The sequence below is a fragment of the Myotis brandtii genome, unplaced genomic scaffold (genome assembly GCF_000412655.1).
Source record: "Myotis brandtii unplaced genomic scaffold, ASM41265v1 scaffold17, whole genome shotgun sequence".
NCBI lineage: Eukaryota > Metazoa > Chordata > Mammalia > Chiroptera > Vespertilionidae > Myotis > Myotis brandtii.
Window position 1 is genome coordinate 3,082,111 of NW_005356259.1, and position 20,303 is coordinate 3,102,413.

Sequence of the window (20,303 nt, forward strand, 5' to 3'; positions counted from 1 at the left end):
CTTTTGAGAAAATGAGTCTGCCCTCCTGTGTGCCTGGAGGGCCAGCAAACACAGATAATTTGCCCTGGAGTGAGTAGGTGTGGTTTTGTTTGTTTTGTTTTAAGGGTTGGGGGTGGGGGAGGGGGGGTGTGCCCTTGTGTGGGAATGGTATGTGGGAAGGCTTTATCTCCTATGTCTGCCCCTTTAAAGATAGTAAGTCCATTTAAATTCTAAGATCCAATAAAACTTACCTGGTGTGAGCCTGTATGTTTTAGTGAGTGCAAAAGTGCTGTTGGTCCTTTTTAGTGTACCTTTCAGGAATGCGTTTATGATTCAGTATGTTTAGATTCTTGATAATATGGTTTGAGTGCTGTTAAAAGTTGATATGAGAACTGATAGAAGTATTATCTAATTCTCCAAACATAACCAAAATGCATGCAATGGTTTTGAAGCCCCTCATATCCCAACAAAATGTTCAAAAGCTAGCTGCCTGCTTACTGACTTGGATGTGACCAAGTTTGAGCATCTCACAAATCCATCTTGCCTTTGAAAAGCTTACCAACTTTTTCATTATACTGGTATACAGCATTTACTTTATGTAACAGATGAACCTGACCTTTGTGGAAATTAAATTTTTATAAATCTGATCACATTTTTAAATGTTAAAAATATTTTTTTTAAGTATTACTCCAGTATTACTTTTCTAGTCATCAACCCTTTGTATTCTGATTTATCTATCAGCACCCTGGCATGTATAAACATCTCTCTACACAGATATACACATGTACATGTGCATTTTAGGTGAAGGGAATTACTGGTGAATGTAAATTTTACGTTTTTAAATATGGTATAAGCATGCTAATCTAGATAATGTTGACACTATCTGCATATACATGCCTGGGTAGAAACACCCACATTTTTCAAATAATTTATTGTATATTTGATGCGTGGCCAGTTAGATTTTTGTCCTGTAACTGAGATGTCAAGATTGAGCTTATAACATGTTGGGCCTGAGTGAGGGCAACATATCCAATTTGAGTTGTCTCAAATTGATGCATGTGATGTATGTGGCTATATGAAAAAGTGGTAAGACTTCAAAGAGCATATTCTAAATGCTTACATTTATCAAAATGTTAGAGCAAACCATTTCTAGGTTCTGCTTATATTTTATACCTCATGAAAGACTAGGGCAGGCTTAGAGGGAAAAAAATTTGATCAATTTCACAAAAATGAAAAATCAAAAAAGGATGTGGTTGGATTTTATGAATAAAGGGCTTTAATTTTTCTGTTTGAAAACTTTCCGTGTTTTAAATATTTCAATGTAATACAGCATTTTCTATGTTTTCAACTTTTTCTTTTGTAAATTAAACTGTATCCACCTCTATTTTGCATTACTTATGAATATTGAACTGCAATAAAAACATTCATTATTGTGCTTGAGTCTCAGAATTTGGGGGAAGGAGGGAATTGTGGAAGGGGTTTGGTGTTGTTTGCACAAGAAATTTTAAAGAAGTCTGTTGAAAATTTCAATGCAACTTATTTTTAATACCAAAATTTAAACCATTAATTTATAAAATGAAAAAAGTACTTATCTGTACAAAGCCAATTCTGGATTTTCTAAATTAGATTATGTGTATATACTTTTTGATTTCACTGTAAATCAATTATTCTTGATTAATTTGAAATTAAGTCAAACTAAAATCAACGATTAAAATCAATTATTAATTTGAAATCAAGTCAAATAGTAAAGCAGAACATATTACATAAGATGCTTCTTCCACTCTAAAAAACGTTTGGCCAAAGCTTTATTATGCAACGCAGTAGGGAGAAATCATGGAAATGCATGTGGTCATGTGCCCAGATGAGCTATTCTGATGAGGGCACGATAGCACACTGTTTAGGAGCACAGGGGATAGAGCTGATAAACTTGGACTTTAATCCCAGCTCTGCAACAAGTAATTTGGTAGGCAAGTTTTTGCATTCATTAGATCAAGATCCATTAGATCTACCTCACTGGGCAAATGAGAGGGTATAAGGACATATGTACAGCACCCAGCCAATATATGCCTCAAACATACATGCTCTAAGCAAGCACTTTAGGCTATGAAACCCTTAAATGGTAGTGGATCAAAAAATAACGTACACTGTAATAACCTTTTGTGCCTAATGATACTAAATATCACCTTTTATTATACTACAGAGAAAAAGTATCTGAAAAAAAACATTTTAAAACCATTTATTTTTGTGTGAAATGGTTATTTAAGTCTATATAAGCTTAGGATTCCAATTAAAAGAAGTGTTTTCATGAAAGCTCAGGGCTCAGTTGTATGTCATGTAGCGGGGAGTAGCACTGAATTTGGCATAGGACTTAATGACCTTATTTACAGCTTCCAAGAAATCCTTCTCAGTAGCTATTTTTCGCCGGGCTCTGATGGCAAACATACCAGCTTCTGTGCAGACACTTCTAATCTCAGCACCTGTCAAACAAAAAGAAAATAACAGGCTTCATTAAAGCAGCCTGGACAGACAGACCAGCAAATATAAACAAGACCTTTCAACCTACCAGTGCTATTTGGACACAGTCGTGCTAACAATTCAAATCTGATATCTCTTTCAACACTCATTGAACGCGCATGGATTTTAAAAATGTGAGTCCGGCCCTAAAAACAGGGGAATTGAAAAATATTACAATGGAAAACATCACAGGAAGAAAAATGTCAAAAATCCCTTTTCTAAGAAATGGTTTTCTGACCTCTAGATCAGGTAAGCTAAATTCAATCTTCCTGTCCAGTCTCCCTGGCCTCATCAGTGCTGGATCCAAAGTGTCAGGTCTGTTAGTGGCCAGCAGTACTTTAATGTTGCCTCGAGGATCAAAACCATCCAGCCGGTTGATCAATTCCAACATCGTTCTCTGTACTTCATTGTCACCTCCAGCACCATCATCAAAACGAGCCCCTAAGACAAAAGGAAAGACTTATCCGGTCACAGGAGCACTAGCATAACCTGAAAGTACTGTTACTCTCAGCTCAAATCATGCCCTTCAGGGCAAGTGAATTCCAACTTTAAGCAAATCCTACAATAACTGCCTGGTTTTCACAAAACTAATTAGAAAGTGACTCTTTCAAAAGGCTTGTCATAGATTTACTTAACATAGACTTCATTAAAGTATTTTTTGCCCTAGCCGGTTTTGCTCAGTGGATAGAACGTCGGCCTGCGGACTGAAGGGTCCCAGGTTCAATTCTGGTCAAGGGCACATGCCCAGGTTGCAGGCGTGATCCCAAGTAGGGGGGCAGGAGGCAACCAATCAATGATTCTTTCATCATTAATGTTTCTATTTCTCTCCCTCTCCCTTCCTCTCTGAAATCAATAAAAATATTTTTTAAATAAAAATAAAGTATTTTTTAAATCTTCTTCAAGGAACTTTGTTTTGAAATCACTCAAAACACCTGTTGTTTAACAATGTACACCAAGACTAGGCAGCAGAATACATGAAACACCTATAATGTAAGAAACTGCCATAATCTTCCACATTTCTCAAAACTCTTCTTAAAAATAAGGCTAGTGCCATAATACAGTAGAAATATAACTTACACCAGCCGTGGGCAAACTACGGCCCACGGGCCGGATCCGGCCGAGGCAACCCATCAATGATTCTCTCATCATTAATGTTTCTATTTCTCTCCCTCTCCCTTCCTCTCTGAAATCAATAAAAATATTTTTTTAAAATAAAAACAAAGTATTTTTTAAATCCTCTTCAAGGAACTTTGTTTTGAAATCATTCAAAACACCTGTTGTTTAACAATGTGCACCAAGACTAGGCAGAATACATGAAACACCTATAATGTAAGAAACTGCCATACTCTTCCATATTTCTCAAAACTCTTCTTAAAAATAAGGCTAGTGCCATAATACAGTAAAAATATAACTTACACTATCACACTATTTTGGATACATTAATGTACTCTCAGATAAATGCCTGTCTCATTTCAACCAAAACACTAACACACTATTTTGGATACATTAATGTACTCTAGATAAATGTCTGTCTCATTTCAACCAAAATAGCAAAAACAAAACCAAACAAAAAATAAGCCTCCAAGTATATATTTTCATTTTAAAATTATAGAGATACATACTGTTGTATTAGTGTATTATGTACAAAATAACACAAAAAAATAAAAATTAAAAAATAAGATTAAATAAGGAAAAATTGGTAGTATTTTCTTCCTGCACTCTAATACTGTTTTAAAATATATTTTATTGATTTTTTACAGAGAGGAAGGGAGAGGGATAGAGTTAAACATCAATGATGAGAGAGAACCATTGATCGGCTGCCTCCTGCATACCCCACACTGGGGATCAAGCCTGTAGCCAAGGTACATGCCCTTGACTGGAATCGAACCTGGGACCCTTCAGTCCGCAGGCTGACGCTCTATCCACTGAGCCAAACCAGTCAGGGCCCTAGTACTGTTTTATACACAACCCACCTTGGAAAGCATAACTTCAGAGCATCCTGACATTGTAAGGCTTATGGCTTATTCCAATGACACTATAAAAATTACTTCAAGATCACCACACTGCATCAATATACTGGGCTCAAGTTAACCACTTGAAGACATTAACTACAGCCTGTCCCAACTCCACAATGTCCACCCAGTATAAAAGCAAGACTCTAGATAACCTAACCACAGTCCCCTAACAGTGTTACAAGGTCCGCTATATTTTCAAGTCATGTTTATCACTAAGTTCCTTAAATAAAAAATGTCTGGCCATATGACACTTCTCCCTAGTAAGGATTATTCCTCTTATAGACTATAACAAAAGTCAAGGCCTACAGAAGTTTCGTTTTCAAAATCTATCACACTACTTTACAGCTCTCAAAAACCCATAAAATAAGCAGGGCAGGAATTATCATGCCCATTATAAGATGAGCAAACTTAGGCTCAAGAGTTAGTTAAAACAAGTGGTCTAGATTGCACAGTTAATAGTGTATTTCATCAGATCTATGAAGCCAACAGTAACAATACTTATGTACACTTTATGAAATACCAGCACCAATTAAATTATGCCCCAGTGCTTTCTTATCACATTAAGTGAAGTTGTATCCCAAGTTGGGAATTGTTCAAGTGTGAAAATATGTCACATGAATGAAATTAGGAAAGTACAAAGATAAAGACTTTGAAAAATAGCAAAGCTATATAACATTTCTTTTTACTTTAAAATACCATCCATACCTCCAATAGCATCAATTTCATCAAAGAAGATAAGGCAGGCTTTTTTTGTTCTGGCCATTTCAAAGAGCTCTCGAACCATTCGTGCCCCCTAATGGGAAAAATAATTTGTTAATTTAGAGTTAATTTTTAAATCTTCAAGAATATAATAAAAAGTTATACTTCAAACTTTTCAATATTGCTAAAAGTATCCTCAACTACTATTATCCCAGGCTTTTTCCAAAAAACAACAACTGAAGTTTGTTACCTATTCCATCAAATTAACCTTATTCATGTTAAATTAATCTTATAAGCCTTAATTAATTTTATGATTCTGTACCTAGTAAACAGCCAATAGCTGTAAGACCTGAAGAGGTCAAATTAATAAATAAAGCCACCATTTCAATCAGTAACACCCGAGGAAATAAAAACATTTGACTTATCACTTGGCATTTCTTATCACTGAATTTGATTTGTAAGTGTTGCTCAGAGACTAAACGTACTGCATAGCTCAATTCATGCAGTTCCTTTTCTAATTCTTATTGTAAGTATTCTAATCATTAACATTTCAGATACAATATATACAGCCCTAGACTTACTCTCTAATGAAAAAATCTGTGTGTGTGAGAGAATGTGTTGTGAGTATAGATAGATGCTCCATGTTCTTCTTTCTCAGTAGACCATAAAAGGTTGGCCCTAAAGCAAAAGCACACTTCTGAATGCATTCACCAGGCATTTCTGGGGTATTTCTCTTACTAACCAAATTTGTAGAAAAAGTCGTATTTCTGAGGAGGATGCATGTTAATTAAAAATGTTAAGCAGGCCCTAGCTGCTTTGGCTCAGTGGATAGAACATCAGCCTGCGGACTGAAGGGTCCCAGGTTCGATTCCAGTCAAGGGCAAATGCCTCGGTTGCAGGCTCGATCCCCAGTATGGGGTATGCTGGAGGCAGCCGATCAATCATGCTCTCTCATTGATGTTTCTATCTCTCCCTCTCTCTTCCTCTCTGAAATTAATTAAATAAATAAAAATAAAAATGTTAAGCAGTTGTTTATTTCCAAATGACCACAAGGGAAAGCTGGTGGCTTCTACATCTACTAATTACAATCCATCAATCAAGAAATTTCAGGTCTCAATCTTTCTATGTGAAACTGCCATTTAAATTTCATCCCTGCTTTATAAATTCTTCACAGATCTACAAATTCTTTGATTATGATCAATTTACTTTACCTCACCGACATATTTCTGCACAAGTTCAGATCCAATAACTCGAATGAAGCAAGCATCAGTCCTGTTAGCAACTGCCCGAGCACAGAGTGTCTTGCCTGTACCCGGTGGACCAAAGAGCAGCACGCCCTTGGGAGGCTCAATGCCAAGGTTAACAAACCTCTCTGGCTGTGATGGAGACACAATATTTATAATTATCACTCACTTTTGTATAATAAAAATAAGACTACTTCTACATCAATATATTTAAACCAAAACTATTAAGTCCACAATCTATATACTTGACCTAAAAGAACTTTACTTATTCTAAAATATAAGATATAAACTAAACTCATATCTATAATAATAAAAGGGTAATATGCTAATTAGACCAGACGTCATTCCAGACATTCTTCGGACAAAGCTGGGGCTGCGAGGGAAGCCCAGATCCCGGGTGCCGGAGGGAAGCTGGTGCTGGCAGCCGGGGGAAGGAATGCCTACTCTTGCACGAATTTCGTGCATTGGGCCTCTAGGAGATACATAAGACTGAATGGCTTTTAAAGGCATTTCTACTATCCAGGCTTAACAATTCTTTTTTTCTAATTTTAAAATAATTGCAGTGTTTAAAGAACAAAAGTAGCCCTAACCGGTTTGGCTCAGTGGATAGAGCGTCAGCCTGCAGACTCAAGGGTCCCAGGTTTGAGTCCGGTCAAGGGCATGTACCTTGGTTGCGGGCACATCCCCAGTAGGGAGTGTGCAGGAGGCAGCTGATCGATGTTTCTAACTCTCTATTCCTCTCCCTTCCTCTCTGTAAAAAAATCAATAAAATATATTTTAAAAAAATAAAAATCATCATTCTCCCCTTTTAAAAAAAATAAAAATAAATAAATAACAAAAGTAGTTTTCCATTATTGTCCCAAGTTTACTTCAATTCCATTTAAGCTCTTTTCTTCTTGACATCATTCAAGCACACGGTTTCTTCTACAATAAACTATAACATATTTAACAAACTGCTAAAGGTTATACGTCAACCTCCTGTGTCACTAAAAGTAGAAAATCTTTCTCTTTTTTTATTTGGCTTGACCACTCAATCCTTTTGCTTTCTCTTCTGGAACTTACCTATTCTCCACACCTCTATCCTCTATCCTCTATCCCCTCAAAAATTTCCATTAAGGATATTATAAAATACAAAAAGCTACCTAATAAATAGGCAATTTTAGTGCACAGCGTACAATAGGCTATCATATCTTTATACAAAGAAATTTAAAATGCAACACTCAGCCACTTACATGAAGTAGAGGGGTTTCAACTACTTCTCGAAGTTTCTCAATCTGTTCCTTACAGCCACCCACATCACTGTATGTGACATCAGGTTTTTCCTCTACCTAAAAGAGGGAAGAAAATGTACAACATATAGCCACAGATTTCTGAATACTAGTCCAAAAGTTCTATCTAGTAGAGTAGACCCAATACCCTAAAGAAAAATCAAATTTATACCAAGTAATAATTTTTTTAAATGGAATATATTGCCCAGTGCACTAGAACCACTTGCTATATTACTTATGATATTAAGAGATAAACTAGCAAAAACTAATAAAGACTTTCTCAACTGAAAAGTGGTTTAGAAAATTTGGGCAAATCAATACATACCCACATATTAACAATAAATATCAGTTAAAGTTCCAAACTTTCTTGAGATGGATGCAGTTGTATTCTAAGTCATGCCATTTCTTTTTCCCCCATAGTTTCTTACCTGCATCATGGTAACTGTTGGGTCAATCTTAGGAGGCAGTGGAATGTGAATTTGATACTTATTTCTGTCCACACTAAAAAGGTAAAAAAGATACTAAGATCTTCAAAAAACTTTCTAAGTGAATTATGTATTCTGTAAACATAAATTACATTAACTCGATCCTTATAACTATCCTCCACTTACACCATGTTACCTTAAATAGGCTGGCAAACTCAACTCTCAAATTCTGCATTTACTTTATGACATTTAAAGTCATTCAATAAAAGCCACAGTGGGGGTGGGGGGAAAGAGGAAGGTGTGAGGTCAGGAAGTGGATGCAGAACAAAGGATGTTCAAACGGAAGTACTCTGCTAGATCATCCCTTGGTATTCCATGGCAACCAGTACATTCATTCAAAAGAAAGCCAAGGATGTGAATGTGACATGGTATCTTTAATGAAAAATGAGTATTTATTATAAATAGTAATCTTACCCAACTCTCATCCCTTCTTCAATGTCAGTAGGTGCTACCTGATCACTGAGGTCCACCACAAACTTGGCAAACTGCTTCACGTTGATAATGTACTTTGGGTCCTCCGAATCAGCATTGATTATCTTTGTACATCTAACACAGCAAAAGACTCGATTAGAGTAAGGAACCGAAACCACTAATAACGAATTCAAGTAACTAGATTCTCCCCTGGGCATGCAGCACACTAATGAGCAGGTGTAAACTAGAACTGCAGAAACTGGGCCACTGTTAAAAGATCCTTTTCTATAGAATATGCTTAATTCCAAGGGCCCACACAAATTAAGCCAAGCCATAACATTTTTAAAAGATACATACCCCTGGAAATTTAACCCAAATATTTCATCATCAGGAAGTTCTCTAATTTCTTGATTTTCATAACTATATTACTTTATTAGTGATACTTCTCTATGTCTTAAGTCAGCAATTTTCAACTGGTGTGCCACAAGAATTTTTAAAACATGCAGTACCTGGCTATTTAGTCAGAGGCACTGACCTCTTTTCCCTTAGACTGTCAAATAAAAAAATGCCAACAGCCAACACAACAAAAGCCATCCAGTTGAATGAATAAAAAGTATACCTTTTTTTGTCCAATCAGCAAATATAGTTTTTGGTGTGCCACAGAATTTTAGTAATTAGTTTGTGTGCCATGAGATGAAAATGGTTGAAAACCGCTGTCTTAAGTTACTTTCCTTTTTATTTTCCCTATCAGAAGACAGTCATCTTGTCTTACACTAAGTAATAAATGTTTTTCCATTCTTTCCTGAGTTTATACAACGACTTTTATTGTTGTTGCAGTTTTTAACTTAAATGTATTTTTTTTCGGTGTGACACAAGAAGGCACATTTATAATTATGTGTACATTATACAGAAAGTACTCTACTGCCTTTCCTCTTCTATATTACTCGTGTACTGAAGAAAAACAAAAACAAAAGACAGAACTCATGTTAGAGAGAACTCATGTCATAATCTGTAACAACAAATACAGGGAAATACAACAGTCTCTGGAGTATGCATACAGGTAGCACGAACAGTAAGGTAAAGATGTTTTGTCCTTGAAGCATTAACTGTGTGACAAAACTGTTTCCTATTACTAGCCAAGGTCTACCAGGGAGGTAGAATTACATAAATAAAAGTATTTATCCCTACTTTATCCGACAGACCCTGCCAACACTGTATGCACAGATACGGATTTTTTAATCCACAGCTGAAAAGGTATAGACTATACAGGGACCTCAACTTCCAGAATGGTGAGGTAAGAACCTTTGAAAGTATGCTCCTCCTTGAACGTTAAGTGAATGCTGGCAAAAATAGTTAAAAAAAAAAAAAAAAGCAAGAACGATTAGCATATTAGAAGAGCAATCCTAGAGGTCCAATATTCAAATGACAGAAGTCCAAAATAGAGGACTTCTAGTATTTGGATATTAGAAAATGGAAAGAAGGAAATTATTCAAATAATTTCAAGGAAATGTGCCACCCTGAAGGACCTGAGAGCCCAGCATCGTGGGTGTAAATGCACCAACATCGAGGCACATCATCATGACATTTCAGAACAAGCGACAACAAGAGAAGACCCTACAATTTTCAAAGGAAAAACAGGTCACATATACAGAACTGAGAATCAGAATGGCTTGAGACTAACACTACAGATGGAGGACAATGAAACGATGCCTTCAGATTTCTGAAGGAGAAAAAAACTTTACACCAGCCAAGACATTTACAGACATGTACGGTCTCAAAATATTACCTCCTAAATGACCCTCTTTCATGAAGCTACCAGAGAATATGGCCCATCTAATGAGGGTAAGAGTAAACCAAAAAGAGCTGGTACACAAACAATAGGAGAGAGGCAAAGGGAGCCTCCAGAGTAAGAAATGACAGGATGATTGTGAGTCAACAGGCGTAAAGGGCACTGGTCCAACTGAAGCAGGTCAGAAAGTGCTGGGAAGATCAACCTGAGAGACGCAGTGGTGCACCTGAGCTGTACACGAGGGAAAACCCGATGGAGATGGACCTAATGCATCTGAAGAGCAGTGTAGACAATCAGGAGAAATTGAGGGGTTTAGTGATACACATACAAATTATGACAAGTAAAAGAAAAAGTGGTCCAAGAAAGGAAAAGTAATCACAATTTACTTCCTGGCTCTTTACGAATAGGGTTTATTTAGCCATGATTATGCTGAATACTGACCTAACCTAAATTTTAATATAACTACATTAGGAGGATGTTGGGACAGGAAGCCATACAGCAGGATGAAGAGGACCAAACTACTTTCGGTATTTGTTATGTCTGAGAAAGGGACAGTGGGACAGCGAAGATGGAAGGGAAGATTCACATTTGCCCTGCATCTTTCTGTATCACTTTGAATCTTTTATATGATTATGGCTTCACCTATTTCTTGAATAATTGTTTAAGGTATACACTTTTAACCCCAGATACTTTTGTAGAAAGCTTTATTTACTTGGAATTTAGAATGAACATTCTTTATGAACGATCACATTATACCGGAGACTCAAATAAATTTCCACAGGACATACCTCGCAACCTGCAAAGGCTGTTCACTCTGGAGTGTTTGCTTATCTGCAGCCAAATCCCAGAGTGCTGGTGGGGCCAGGCCAGTGTCAGACTCTTTAATACCTACATAAAGAGATTATAAAATTCACTAAAATGTAAGCATCACTAAAGCAAACTTTCTCAACCTCTACACTAATGACATTTTGAACTAAATAATTTGTTGCGAAGGGTGTCCTGTGCATTATAGGATGGTTAGCAACATCCCTGACACTAGCCACTAGATGCCACTGGCACCATCTCCCCCTCAAGCCCTGAGAATCAAGACTATCTCCAGACACTACCAAATGCTCTGAGGGATGGAGGGGGGCAAAATCACCCAGCTGAAAACTGCTGCCCTAAAGAAGTCATAAGCCAAAACTTTAATAACATATTTGACATTTTTTGTGGTCAAATATTATAAAATGTCACCACTGAAATTCCCAAGAAAAGTTTCCAATTACTAGGCAATAGCCCACTTACTTGAAGCAGTACCATGTGAGATCATATTTTTATTCAATAAGAAACTTTAACTGGTTTTAAGAGTTTATTAAAGCCCTAGCCGGTTTGGCTCAGTGATAGAGCATTGGTCTATGGACGGAAGGGTCCCGGGTTCGATTCCGGTCAAGGGCACATGCCCAGATTTCAGGCTCGCTCCCCAATGAGGGGCATGCAGGAGGCAGCCAATCAATGATTCTCTCTCATCATTGATGTTTCTACCTCTCCCTTCCTCTCTGAAATCAATATAAAAAAAAGTGTATTAAATATGGCTTTGACCAACAGAAACATTACTTGCTTAAGCATTAAACTTGTTTGTAAAAGGAAGTAAAAGAGCTTATTAAATGAGATCCAATTTCTTAAAAGATAGGAACGATAATTTTTTAAAATCTGTAATTCATGAAAGAGCAACATTTATATTTTAAATTCTTTGATATGATTAATACATTACATTTAGAGAGAGGAAACAGAAATTAAATTATACCAGTGAGCTCATTAATTTTCTTGAGAAGTTGTTGAATGTCATCTTCAACCTGCTTGATCTGCCTAGAGTAAGTGCTCTGACCCTAGGAGATAAAGTTCAGTTTAATTGGAGCATCAAGAAATCAACAATTTATTAAATTACAAAAAACACTTAACAGTTCATACATTTCACGTACAGTAAATATTTGTGTAAATTGTTTCAAATATCTTTCTACAGAGTTCCACATTTTAATTACAAACAGTATAAAAATAACGTTTAAACTTAGACACACTGAATATTTACACTCTGATTTATTCTAGATAGAATCTGTAAAAAGGTGACTATTTCAGTAAAGATTACTATAAACTTCTAGATATTCTCTTCTAATTATTTTGGAAGAGCAATACCAACAATAGTTCTTATTTCAACATAAAACATCTATATTTTGTAGACACTGAAAGGACTTACATAAGTTTTCAGCAAGGCAATATCACCCTCATCCAAAGCTGGAAAAAAAGAAAGAAAACACATAAGATTCAAACAAAAGAAATTAGAACTAACAATTCTTCTCTGTTCAAATCCAAAGCTCATTAGTTGAGTGAGAAAAACTGTGCAAAGTTGTAATGATATAACTACAACCTTCAAATAGTTGCTGGAATCCTGGATAACTGGGTGAAGGTGGATTTAAAAGAATACACAGCCTAGCTGCTGGCGAGTCTCAGAGAGATGTGATCCATTAAGAACAGGTAGCACAAAGAACAGCTTGAGAATCAAAACAACCTGACACTAGTCCCAACAAAGTCAAGCATTTGCTAAGTAACCTTGGAAAAATCATTTAATCTCTGAGCACCAGTTTTCTCATCTGAAAAATAGAGACAATGGTCCTTTCCACCACGAGAAGACAGAAGATGCCTGTCTGCAACCTGGAAGAGGGCTCTCACCAGAACCCACTTATGCTGACATCCTGACCTCAGACTTCCAGCCTCCAGAACCAATCAGACCACCAGATACCTGCATCCAAGAAAGGACCTTCACCATGACGCGCCCCCACCCCACCCCCAGAGTTCATCTTGCACAACGAAGTTAAATCCAAAATTACATAATTTACAGCAAAGCACATAAAGAGTGGCTTTACCCCTTGGCCAGGTAATTCAGTTGGTTAGAGTGTGTGTTCTCCTGATATGCCAGGTTGCAGGTTAGATCCCAGGTCAGGACACATATAAGAAACAATCAATGGCCTTAGCTGGTTTGGCTCAGTGGATAGAGCGTCGGCCTGCGGACTGAAGGGTCCCAGGTTCGATTCCAGTCAGGGACACATGCCTGGGTTGTGGGCTTGATCCCCAGTATAGGGGGCATGCAGGAGGCAGCCGATTAGTGATTCTCTCTCATCACTGATGTATGTTTGTTTCTCTCTCTCTCTCTCTCTCTCTCCCTCTCTCCCCCTCTACCTTCCTCTCTGAAATCAATAAAAAATATATATTAAAAAATCAATGAATGCATAAAGAAGTGAAACAACAAATCGATGTTCTCTCTCAAAAAAATACATAAATAATAAAAAATAGAGATAACAATTTATCCTCACAGTGTTGCTATAAGATTACATAAAATATGAAGAGCATAAAATACTATACACACGTTAGCCACTAACTGTATCCAAGGGATAAATTTATTACCTCGTTGACAGAGTAACATACCCAGAGAAGTACACAGAAAGAATGTTAAATCTCTGTAACTAAGTTTTCCATTAGGTGACTGAGTACCTCTGAGGTTTACAGTGGCCTAAAATATTTTCAAGGGAAAGAGTAGAATATGAGATGAACGTAGAGAGGGAATGCTCTCTCTTTGAGGAGAGTTTGGAAACAGGGAAGAAGGGCACTAGGAGAGGCTGAAGTTATTTAGAGAGGGAAGAACTAGAGAAAAGAGGAAAAAACACCTTAAGATGCTTTAAAATAGTCTATAAGGAACAAAAAACAGCATAAAGATGAGACTACATAAGGGCCTATTGGGAAATTGTGTATGAAAATGGTGTGCATGCCTCATGCACTGTGTGTAAAAGCGTACAGTCTCCAGGAGACTAATTTGGCCGTTTCTATCAAAATTACAACTCCATTTCTAAAATGTATCCTACAGCTTGTGTTTGTGCATGTAGTAAAAGTTACATGAACAAGGTTACTCACTGCTCTATAACAGCCAACAGACTGGAAGAAAAATGTCCATGAATAATGATTAATTTCATACATTACACCCCCAAAACTGGAATACTATGCAGATGCAGAGAGACATAACACTGACTCCATATAATATGAACTTATTTCACACTAGCTGGTTTGGCTCAGTGGATAGAGCGTCGGCCTGCGGACTGAAAGGTCCCAGGCTCGATTCCGGCCAAGGGCATGTACCTTGGTTGCGGTCACATCCCCAGTAGGGGGTGTGCAGGAGGCAGCTGATCGATGCGTCTCTCATCAATGCTTCTGACTCTCTATCCCTCTCCCTTCCTCTCTGTAAAAAATCAATAAAATATATTTTTAAAAAATATGAACTTATTTCTAATACATATTAAAACTGAAAAGCAAGATGTACAGCATGCTGCATTTATGTAAAAAATAAAATACATGAGCAAAATTGCTAGCATATGCATAGAAAATGTCTATTTGCTTCTGTGGATAAGGGGTGGCTGGGGCTCGGGCTGAAACAATTGTCAATGTATCTTTTTTCTCCCTTCTGAGCTTTAGGCATGTAAAGGTATCATCAAGTTAAAGGAACGTTTGTTTGTTTTTAAAAGAAATTCTGTTTCAGGACCCTGGCTCTGCAGTAGGCAGTTAGACAGACATGAGCAGAGCAAGGGTGATGGGTCAGGTACAGAAATTCACCAGGGCAGAAAGCCCTGGGCGCCTAACAGAGGACAACTGTAGGGTAGGACCGTGCCCCCAGTGTGACCTTTCCTCCCCTTGCATATCCCTGGTCAAGCGTTTGGACCCCCTGATCTTCCCTCCCTGGAGCCCCAGGCCCAAAAAGGCAACAAAACCAGACCAGGCACCCTATGGCTGACCTCAGGACCAGCTGCTCTGGATAATGACCCCCTGCCCTGAGCCAACCAACCAATCAGTGGAGACCTAGACTCTGAAAGGACGCACCTGGAAAACTGCTGAGTACGCCATTGAGATGTCCCCCTGGGACCTTCCCTAAAATCTCCACCCTTAAACCCTTAGGACTGAGCACCCTGTCCCTTCCCCCCACTTCCCCCCAGGCGCATTACCTTCACCTTCCTCACTCCCGAACTCCAAGGGCCCTTCCTTCGCCTCTAAAACGTGTTTCTTTTTCTTTTTTTAAAATATATTTTATTGGTTTTTTACAGAGAGGAAGGGAGAGGGATAGAGAGTCAGAAACATCGATGAGAGAGAAACATCGATCAGCTGCCTCCTGCACACTCCCTACTGGGGATGTGCCCGCAACCCAGGTACATGCCCTTGACCGGAAACGAACCTGGGACCCTTCAGTCCACAGACCAACGCTCTATCCGCTGAGCCAAACCGGACAGGGCTAAAACGTGTTTCTTAAGTCCATTTCTTCTACAAATTACTTCTTCTACCTCCGTGATTTCCCAAATAAATGTTCTCTTATAGTGTGAGTCTGGGCTCCGAATTCTTTCCCAGCCAGAACTCAGGCCAGAGGCTGCTGAACCCGGGTGCGGGCTGACAGCTCCAGGCTGTCTGTCCCACTTCCCAGCACGGGGGCCCGGGGCAGAAAGGGGATCCAGGTGACCAGCACCACTAGGCGGGGCAACTTCCCACGGCCTGCGAGGCCGGGCAGGGAGCCCGACTTCTTCAAGACCTGAGAGCTGAACCTCAATAACAATGTCAGCCAGAGGGAGATGCAGAAGAACTTGGAGCGCGTGAAGGAGACGGAAAGGGCTGGCGGGCTAATCCGGCGGCGGCCCCAGATCAAATCACCAGCCGCACAAAAGGGAGCGAGGACCGAGCGCCCGGCAGGAATCCCGCCTCGGCCCCGGGGCCCAGCCTGGTGCGAACTCGGCCCGCCCGGAACTCCTGCCTCCGTCCACTGACCTCGGATGGGCTTGTCCTCCTTCTCCTCCTCTTTGGTTTTCCGCTGATCCGCACCGAGGTAATCCGGCATTTTCGGAGATGCAGCCGCCTCGGCTCCGTAGTAATTACACAGCACCTTCCTCGCTTCCGGTGGTGCCTGCCTTGTTCTTCCCCCCCCCCCCGGAAGTAGAGCCGGCTCCGCCGACCCCTTTACTCTGCGCACCGGAAGCGGAAGAGCGCCCCGGGATACGCGCGCTGGCGTCGGGATCGCGGGGTCGCGGTTGTGGGGAGTAGGAGGATTCCCTGTTAGAAGGGAGCCCAGCCCTCACTACTGCTTCCCCAGCAACAGATTTCAGGACCAACCCTGGCTCAGCCGCTGAGTTTACGTCCTAATTTAGTTATTTACCTATTGTGTACTCTTGGGCAGCTTCTGTACATATGCTTTAATTAAGCCTTTACTTCACACTATGGCGGAGGCTTTAAATAACAGTGTTTTATTGCTTAAATAACAGCATATTAAATATGCAATAACGGCTAGATCTACAAGTAGGGTGGAGGTAAAGAGGAGTTTACCTTCTATTTACCTTGAGTTATAAACTTGAGTTAACTCAGGATGGGGAGACAAATGTTTTCAATCTTTAAAAATGTATTTTTATTGATTTCAGAGAAGGGAGAGGGGGAGAGAGATAGAAATATCAATGATGAGAATCATTGATCGGCTGCCTCCTGCACACCCCCTAGAGGGGATCAAACCCACAATCCGGGCATATGCCTTTGACCAGAATCAAACAGGAACCCTTCAGTCCGCAGGCTGACGCTCTATCCACTGAGCTAAACCTGCTAGGGCTGCTTTCAATTTTTGAACCTGCTACTAAAGCAGAGTGGTACCATCCTCAGGTACAAAGAAGTCAGGGAAAAGAGCAGGTTTTGAAAGAAGTGAGTTTGGGAGATGAGGAATGAAGAGAGCAATTAGGAAACAATTGTAGAATTTAGAAATAAAGTTTGGCTCTTCTGAGTATTAGAGGATGCAACGTGAAAAGGAGAGGATAGGAGTACAGGATAGGAGAAAATATTGCAAATCATGTGATAATAGTTAATATCCAGAATATATAATGTACTACAACTCAACAAGAAAGCAAACAACCGGCCTTAAAAACTTGGAAATGACCCTGACCGGTTTGGCTCAGTGGATAGAGTGATGGCCTGCAGACTCGAGGGTCCCAGGTTCGATTCCAGTCAAGGGCATGTACCTTGGTTGCCGGCACATCCCCAGTCAGGGAGTGTGCAGGAGGCAGCTGATCGATGTTTCCCTCTCATCGATGTTTCTAACTTTCTATCCCTCCCCCTTCCTGTCTGTGAAAAAAATCAATAAAATATATTTAAAAATAAATCAATAAAATGTGCCTACTTCCTTTAAAAAAAAAACAAAAAACTTGGAAATGCACCCCGGCCAGTGTTGCTCTGTGCAGGGAAGGGTTGCAAGTTTGATTCCCAGTCAAGGGCATGTACCTGGGATGCAGGTTCCATTCCCCACCCCAGTCAGGCACGTTGGGGAGGTTGGGGCAGGGGGGAGGGGGCGACCAATCCTTGTGTCTCTCCCACATTGATGGTTCTCTCACCCAGCGGTTCTCAACCTGTGGGTCGCGACCCCTTTGGCGGTCGAACGACCCTTTCACAGGGGTCGCCTAAGACCATCCTGCACATCAGATCTTTACATTACGATTCATAACAGTAGCAACATTACAGTTATGAAGTAGCAACGAAAATAATCTTATGGTTGGGACACAACATAAGGAACTGTACTTAAAGGGCCAGAAGGTTGAGAACCACTGCATCCCTCCCCCTCCACTCTGGCTAAAAGAAAAATCAATGGGGAAAATATCCTCAGGTAAGGATTAACAAAAAACAAGGGGGAGGGATAGACTTGAATAGACATCTTTCCAAAGATCATATACTAGTAAATGCCCACTACGAACATGAAAAGATGCTCAACATCACTAGCAATTGGGGAAAATGAATCAAAACCATGAGATATCACCTGATACTCATTAGAATGGTGACTATTAAAAAAAGAAAAAGAAAACAAGTGTTGATGAGGAAGTTGGGAAAATGGAAACCTTGTACAGTTCATGGGGAAGTAAAATGGTGTAACTGCTATGGAAAATTAAAAATGAAATTGCCATATGATCCAGCAATTCCAGTTCTGGGTATATACCCAAAGGAATTGAAAGCAGGATCTTCAAGAGATATTTGCATTTCCTTGTTCATAGAAGCATTATTCAAAATAGCCAAAAAGCGAAAGCAACCCAATCAACAGATGAATGGATGAATAAAATATACATACAAAGGAATATTATTCTGGTACATACCACAATTGTGAGACATTGTGCTAAATGAGTAAATCAGTCACAAAAATGACAAAGATTGTATGATTCATCTTATATGAGATACACAGTAAAATTCATAGAGACAGGAAGTAGTGCCCTAACTAGTTTGGCTCAGTGGATAGAGTGTTGGCCTGCAGACTGAAAGGTCCCAGGTTTGATTCCGATCAAGGGCATTTACCTTGGTTACAGGCACATCCCTAGTAGGGGGTGTGCAGGAGGCAGCTGATCGATGTTCTAACTCTCTATCCCTATCCCTTCCTCTCTGTAAAAAGTCAATAAAATATATTTTTTTTTTAAAAAAAAGAAAGTAGAATGCTGGTTGCAGGAAGTGGGGTGGGGGTGGGGATGGAAATAGGAAGTTGTTTAATGGGTATAGAAATTCAGTTTTGCAAGATGAAAAGAGTTCTGGAGATTGATCGAACAATACAGTTAATGTACTTAATGCTACTAACCTTTACACTTTAAAATGATTAAGATATTAATTTTTGTTATGTAAATTTACCACGATTTTTAAAAAAGTATCCTTGCCCTAACTGGTTTTGTTCAGTAGTTAGAGCTTCAGGCACGGACTAAAGGTCTCGGGTTTGAGGTCAACGCATGTACCTGGGTTGCAGGCTCAATCCCCGGCCCAGTCGGGGCACATGCAGGAAGCAACCAATCGATGTCTCTCTCTCTTACCTTGATGTTTCTCTCAGCCACTCTCTCTCCCTTTCTCTCTCTGTCTCTCTCTTTTTCTTAAAAAAAAAAAAATACCCTTTATGACCTTAGAGTGATGGTGAGAATGGATGGGGGAGGTGGGTGGAAAAATTATTAATATTAAGAAAGTGGAGTCAGGTTACTTTGAGACTTAGAGCCTCTTTTCACAGAGGTTGATGAGTCAGGAAGAGGATTAGAGATGATTAGCTTAGTTTTTGAAATGTCAATTTTGAAGTGACTATTTTGTCATTTGGTAAAATTCAATATATTTAACAGTAAAATGTAATTCTCAGAGAATAATTTTAGTTTATGATGCTTTTTCCCAAAGAGTAGCACATCATGCCTTCTATTTTGCTCTACCTATTCCAGATTGAATGGGGGAATTAAAGGCGTGAATTTTCACCCACTGGTTTCCTTTTGCTAGTTCTTGCTTTTGACCCCAGTACAAGAAGGAATCATCTAGTAGGAGTACAACTGATTTTGTTACACATTACAAAATTAAGTTCCAGAGTCCTGTAACTGGGAAAATCTTTACAGAAAACTTCATGCTTTAGAGCAGGAGAAAAAGTTGCTGGCTTTTTATTAGAATCTAACACTAGATAGAAAAGAGTTTCTTCTCCAAATATTATGAGGATTAAACTAAATGATGTAAGTAAATTACTTTGTTACAGTACAAAAAATGTTAGCTGCTATTATTATTTAGGTAAACACAAGTGCCCTACAGGTATATGTAATCCACAGAATTCTCTATGGATGTATAAACTAGAATCATTCTCAATGTAAACACATCTTTTCCATTTTGATTATGCAAGTAGAGCTCCTGGAAAAATCGGTGGTTAGGTTCAGACAAGTATCAGTAGGAGTAAAAAAAGCAAAAAGAATATAGGAAAAGCTGCTTTAGAAAATTATGCTCTACAGTTTGCACCTGGACGAGGAAAAGTTCGTCATCCTTTTTACCTGGGAACTGATGAGTCTAGGAATCTTTCTCTCCTGAGTCTTGGTACCCAGCCG

At 39.1% G+C, this 20,303-nt stretch overlaps 1 protein-coding gene across 1 annotated transcript; it reads right to left on the reverse strand.

The window, feature by feature from the left end:
- Positions 1-1,748: 1,748 nt before the first annotated feature.
- Positions 1,749-16,393, reverse strand: PSMC2 (proteasome 26S subunit, ATPase 2). The gene is made up of 12 exons (XM_005862898.2): positions 16,231-16,393; positions 12,635-12,672; positions 12,188-12,269; positions 11,193-11,292; positions 8,619-8,750; positions 8,148-8,220; positions 7,684-7,779; positions 6,419-6,583; positions 5,214-5,301; positions 2,732-2,934; positions 2,543-2,639; positions 1,749-2,456 (listed from the first exon to the last, which is right to left on the reverse strand). Exons 1-12 carry the CDS (start codon positions 16,298-16,300, stop codon positions 2,299-2,301), a joined length of 1,302 nt encoding a protein of 433 aa, XP_005862960.1. The 5' UTR covers positions 16,301-16,393; the 3' UTR covers positions 1,749-2,298.
- Between the last annotated feature and the right edge of the window lie 3,910 nt (positions 16,394-20,303).

Coding starts and splice junctions, on each gene's coding strand:
- PSMC2 (XM_005862898.2), bottom strand. CDS start 16,300: ATGCCGGATTACCTCGGTGCGGATCAGCGGAAAACCAAAGAGGAGGAG. Junction 12,270..12,634: donor TTGCCTTGCTGAAAACTTAT/GTAAGTCCTTTC, acceptor TTTATCTCCTAG/GGTCAGAGCACTTACTCTAG. Junction 5,302..6,418: donor TGCAGAAATATGTCGGTGAG/GTAAAGTAAATT, acceptor TTTTCCCATTAG/GGGGCACGAATGGTTCGAGA.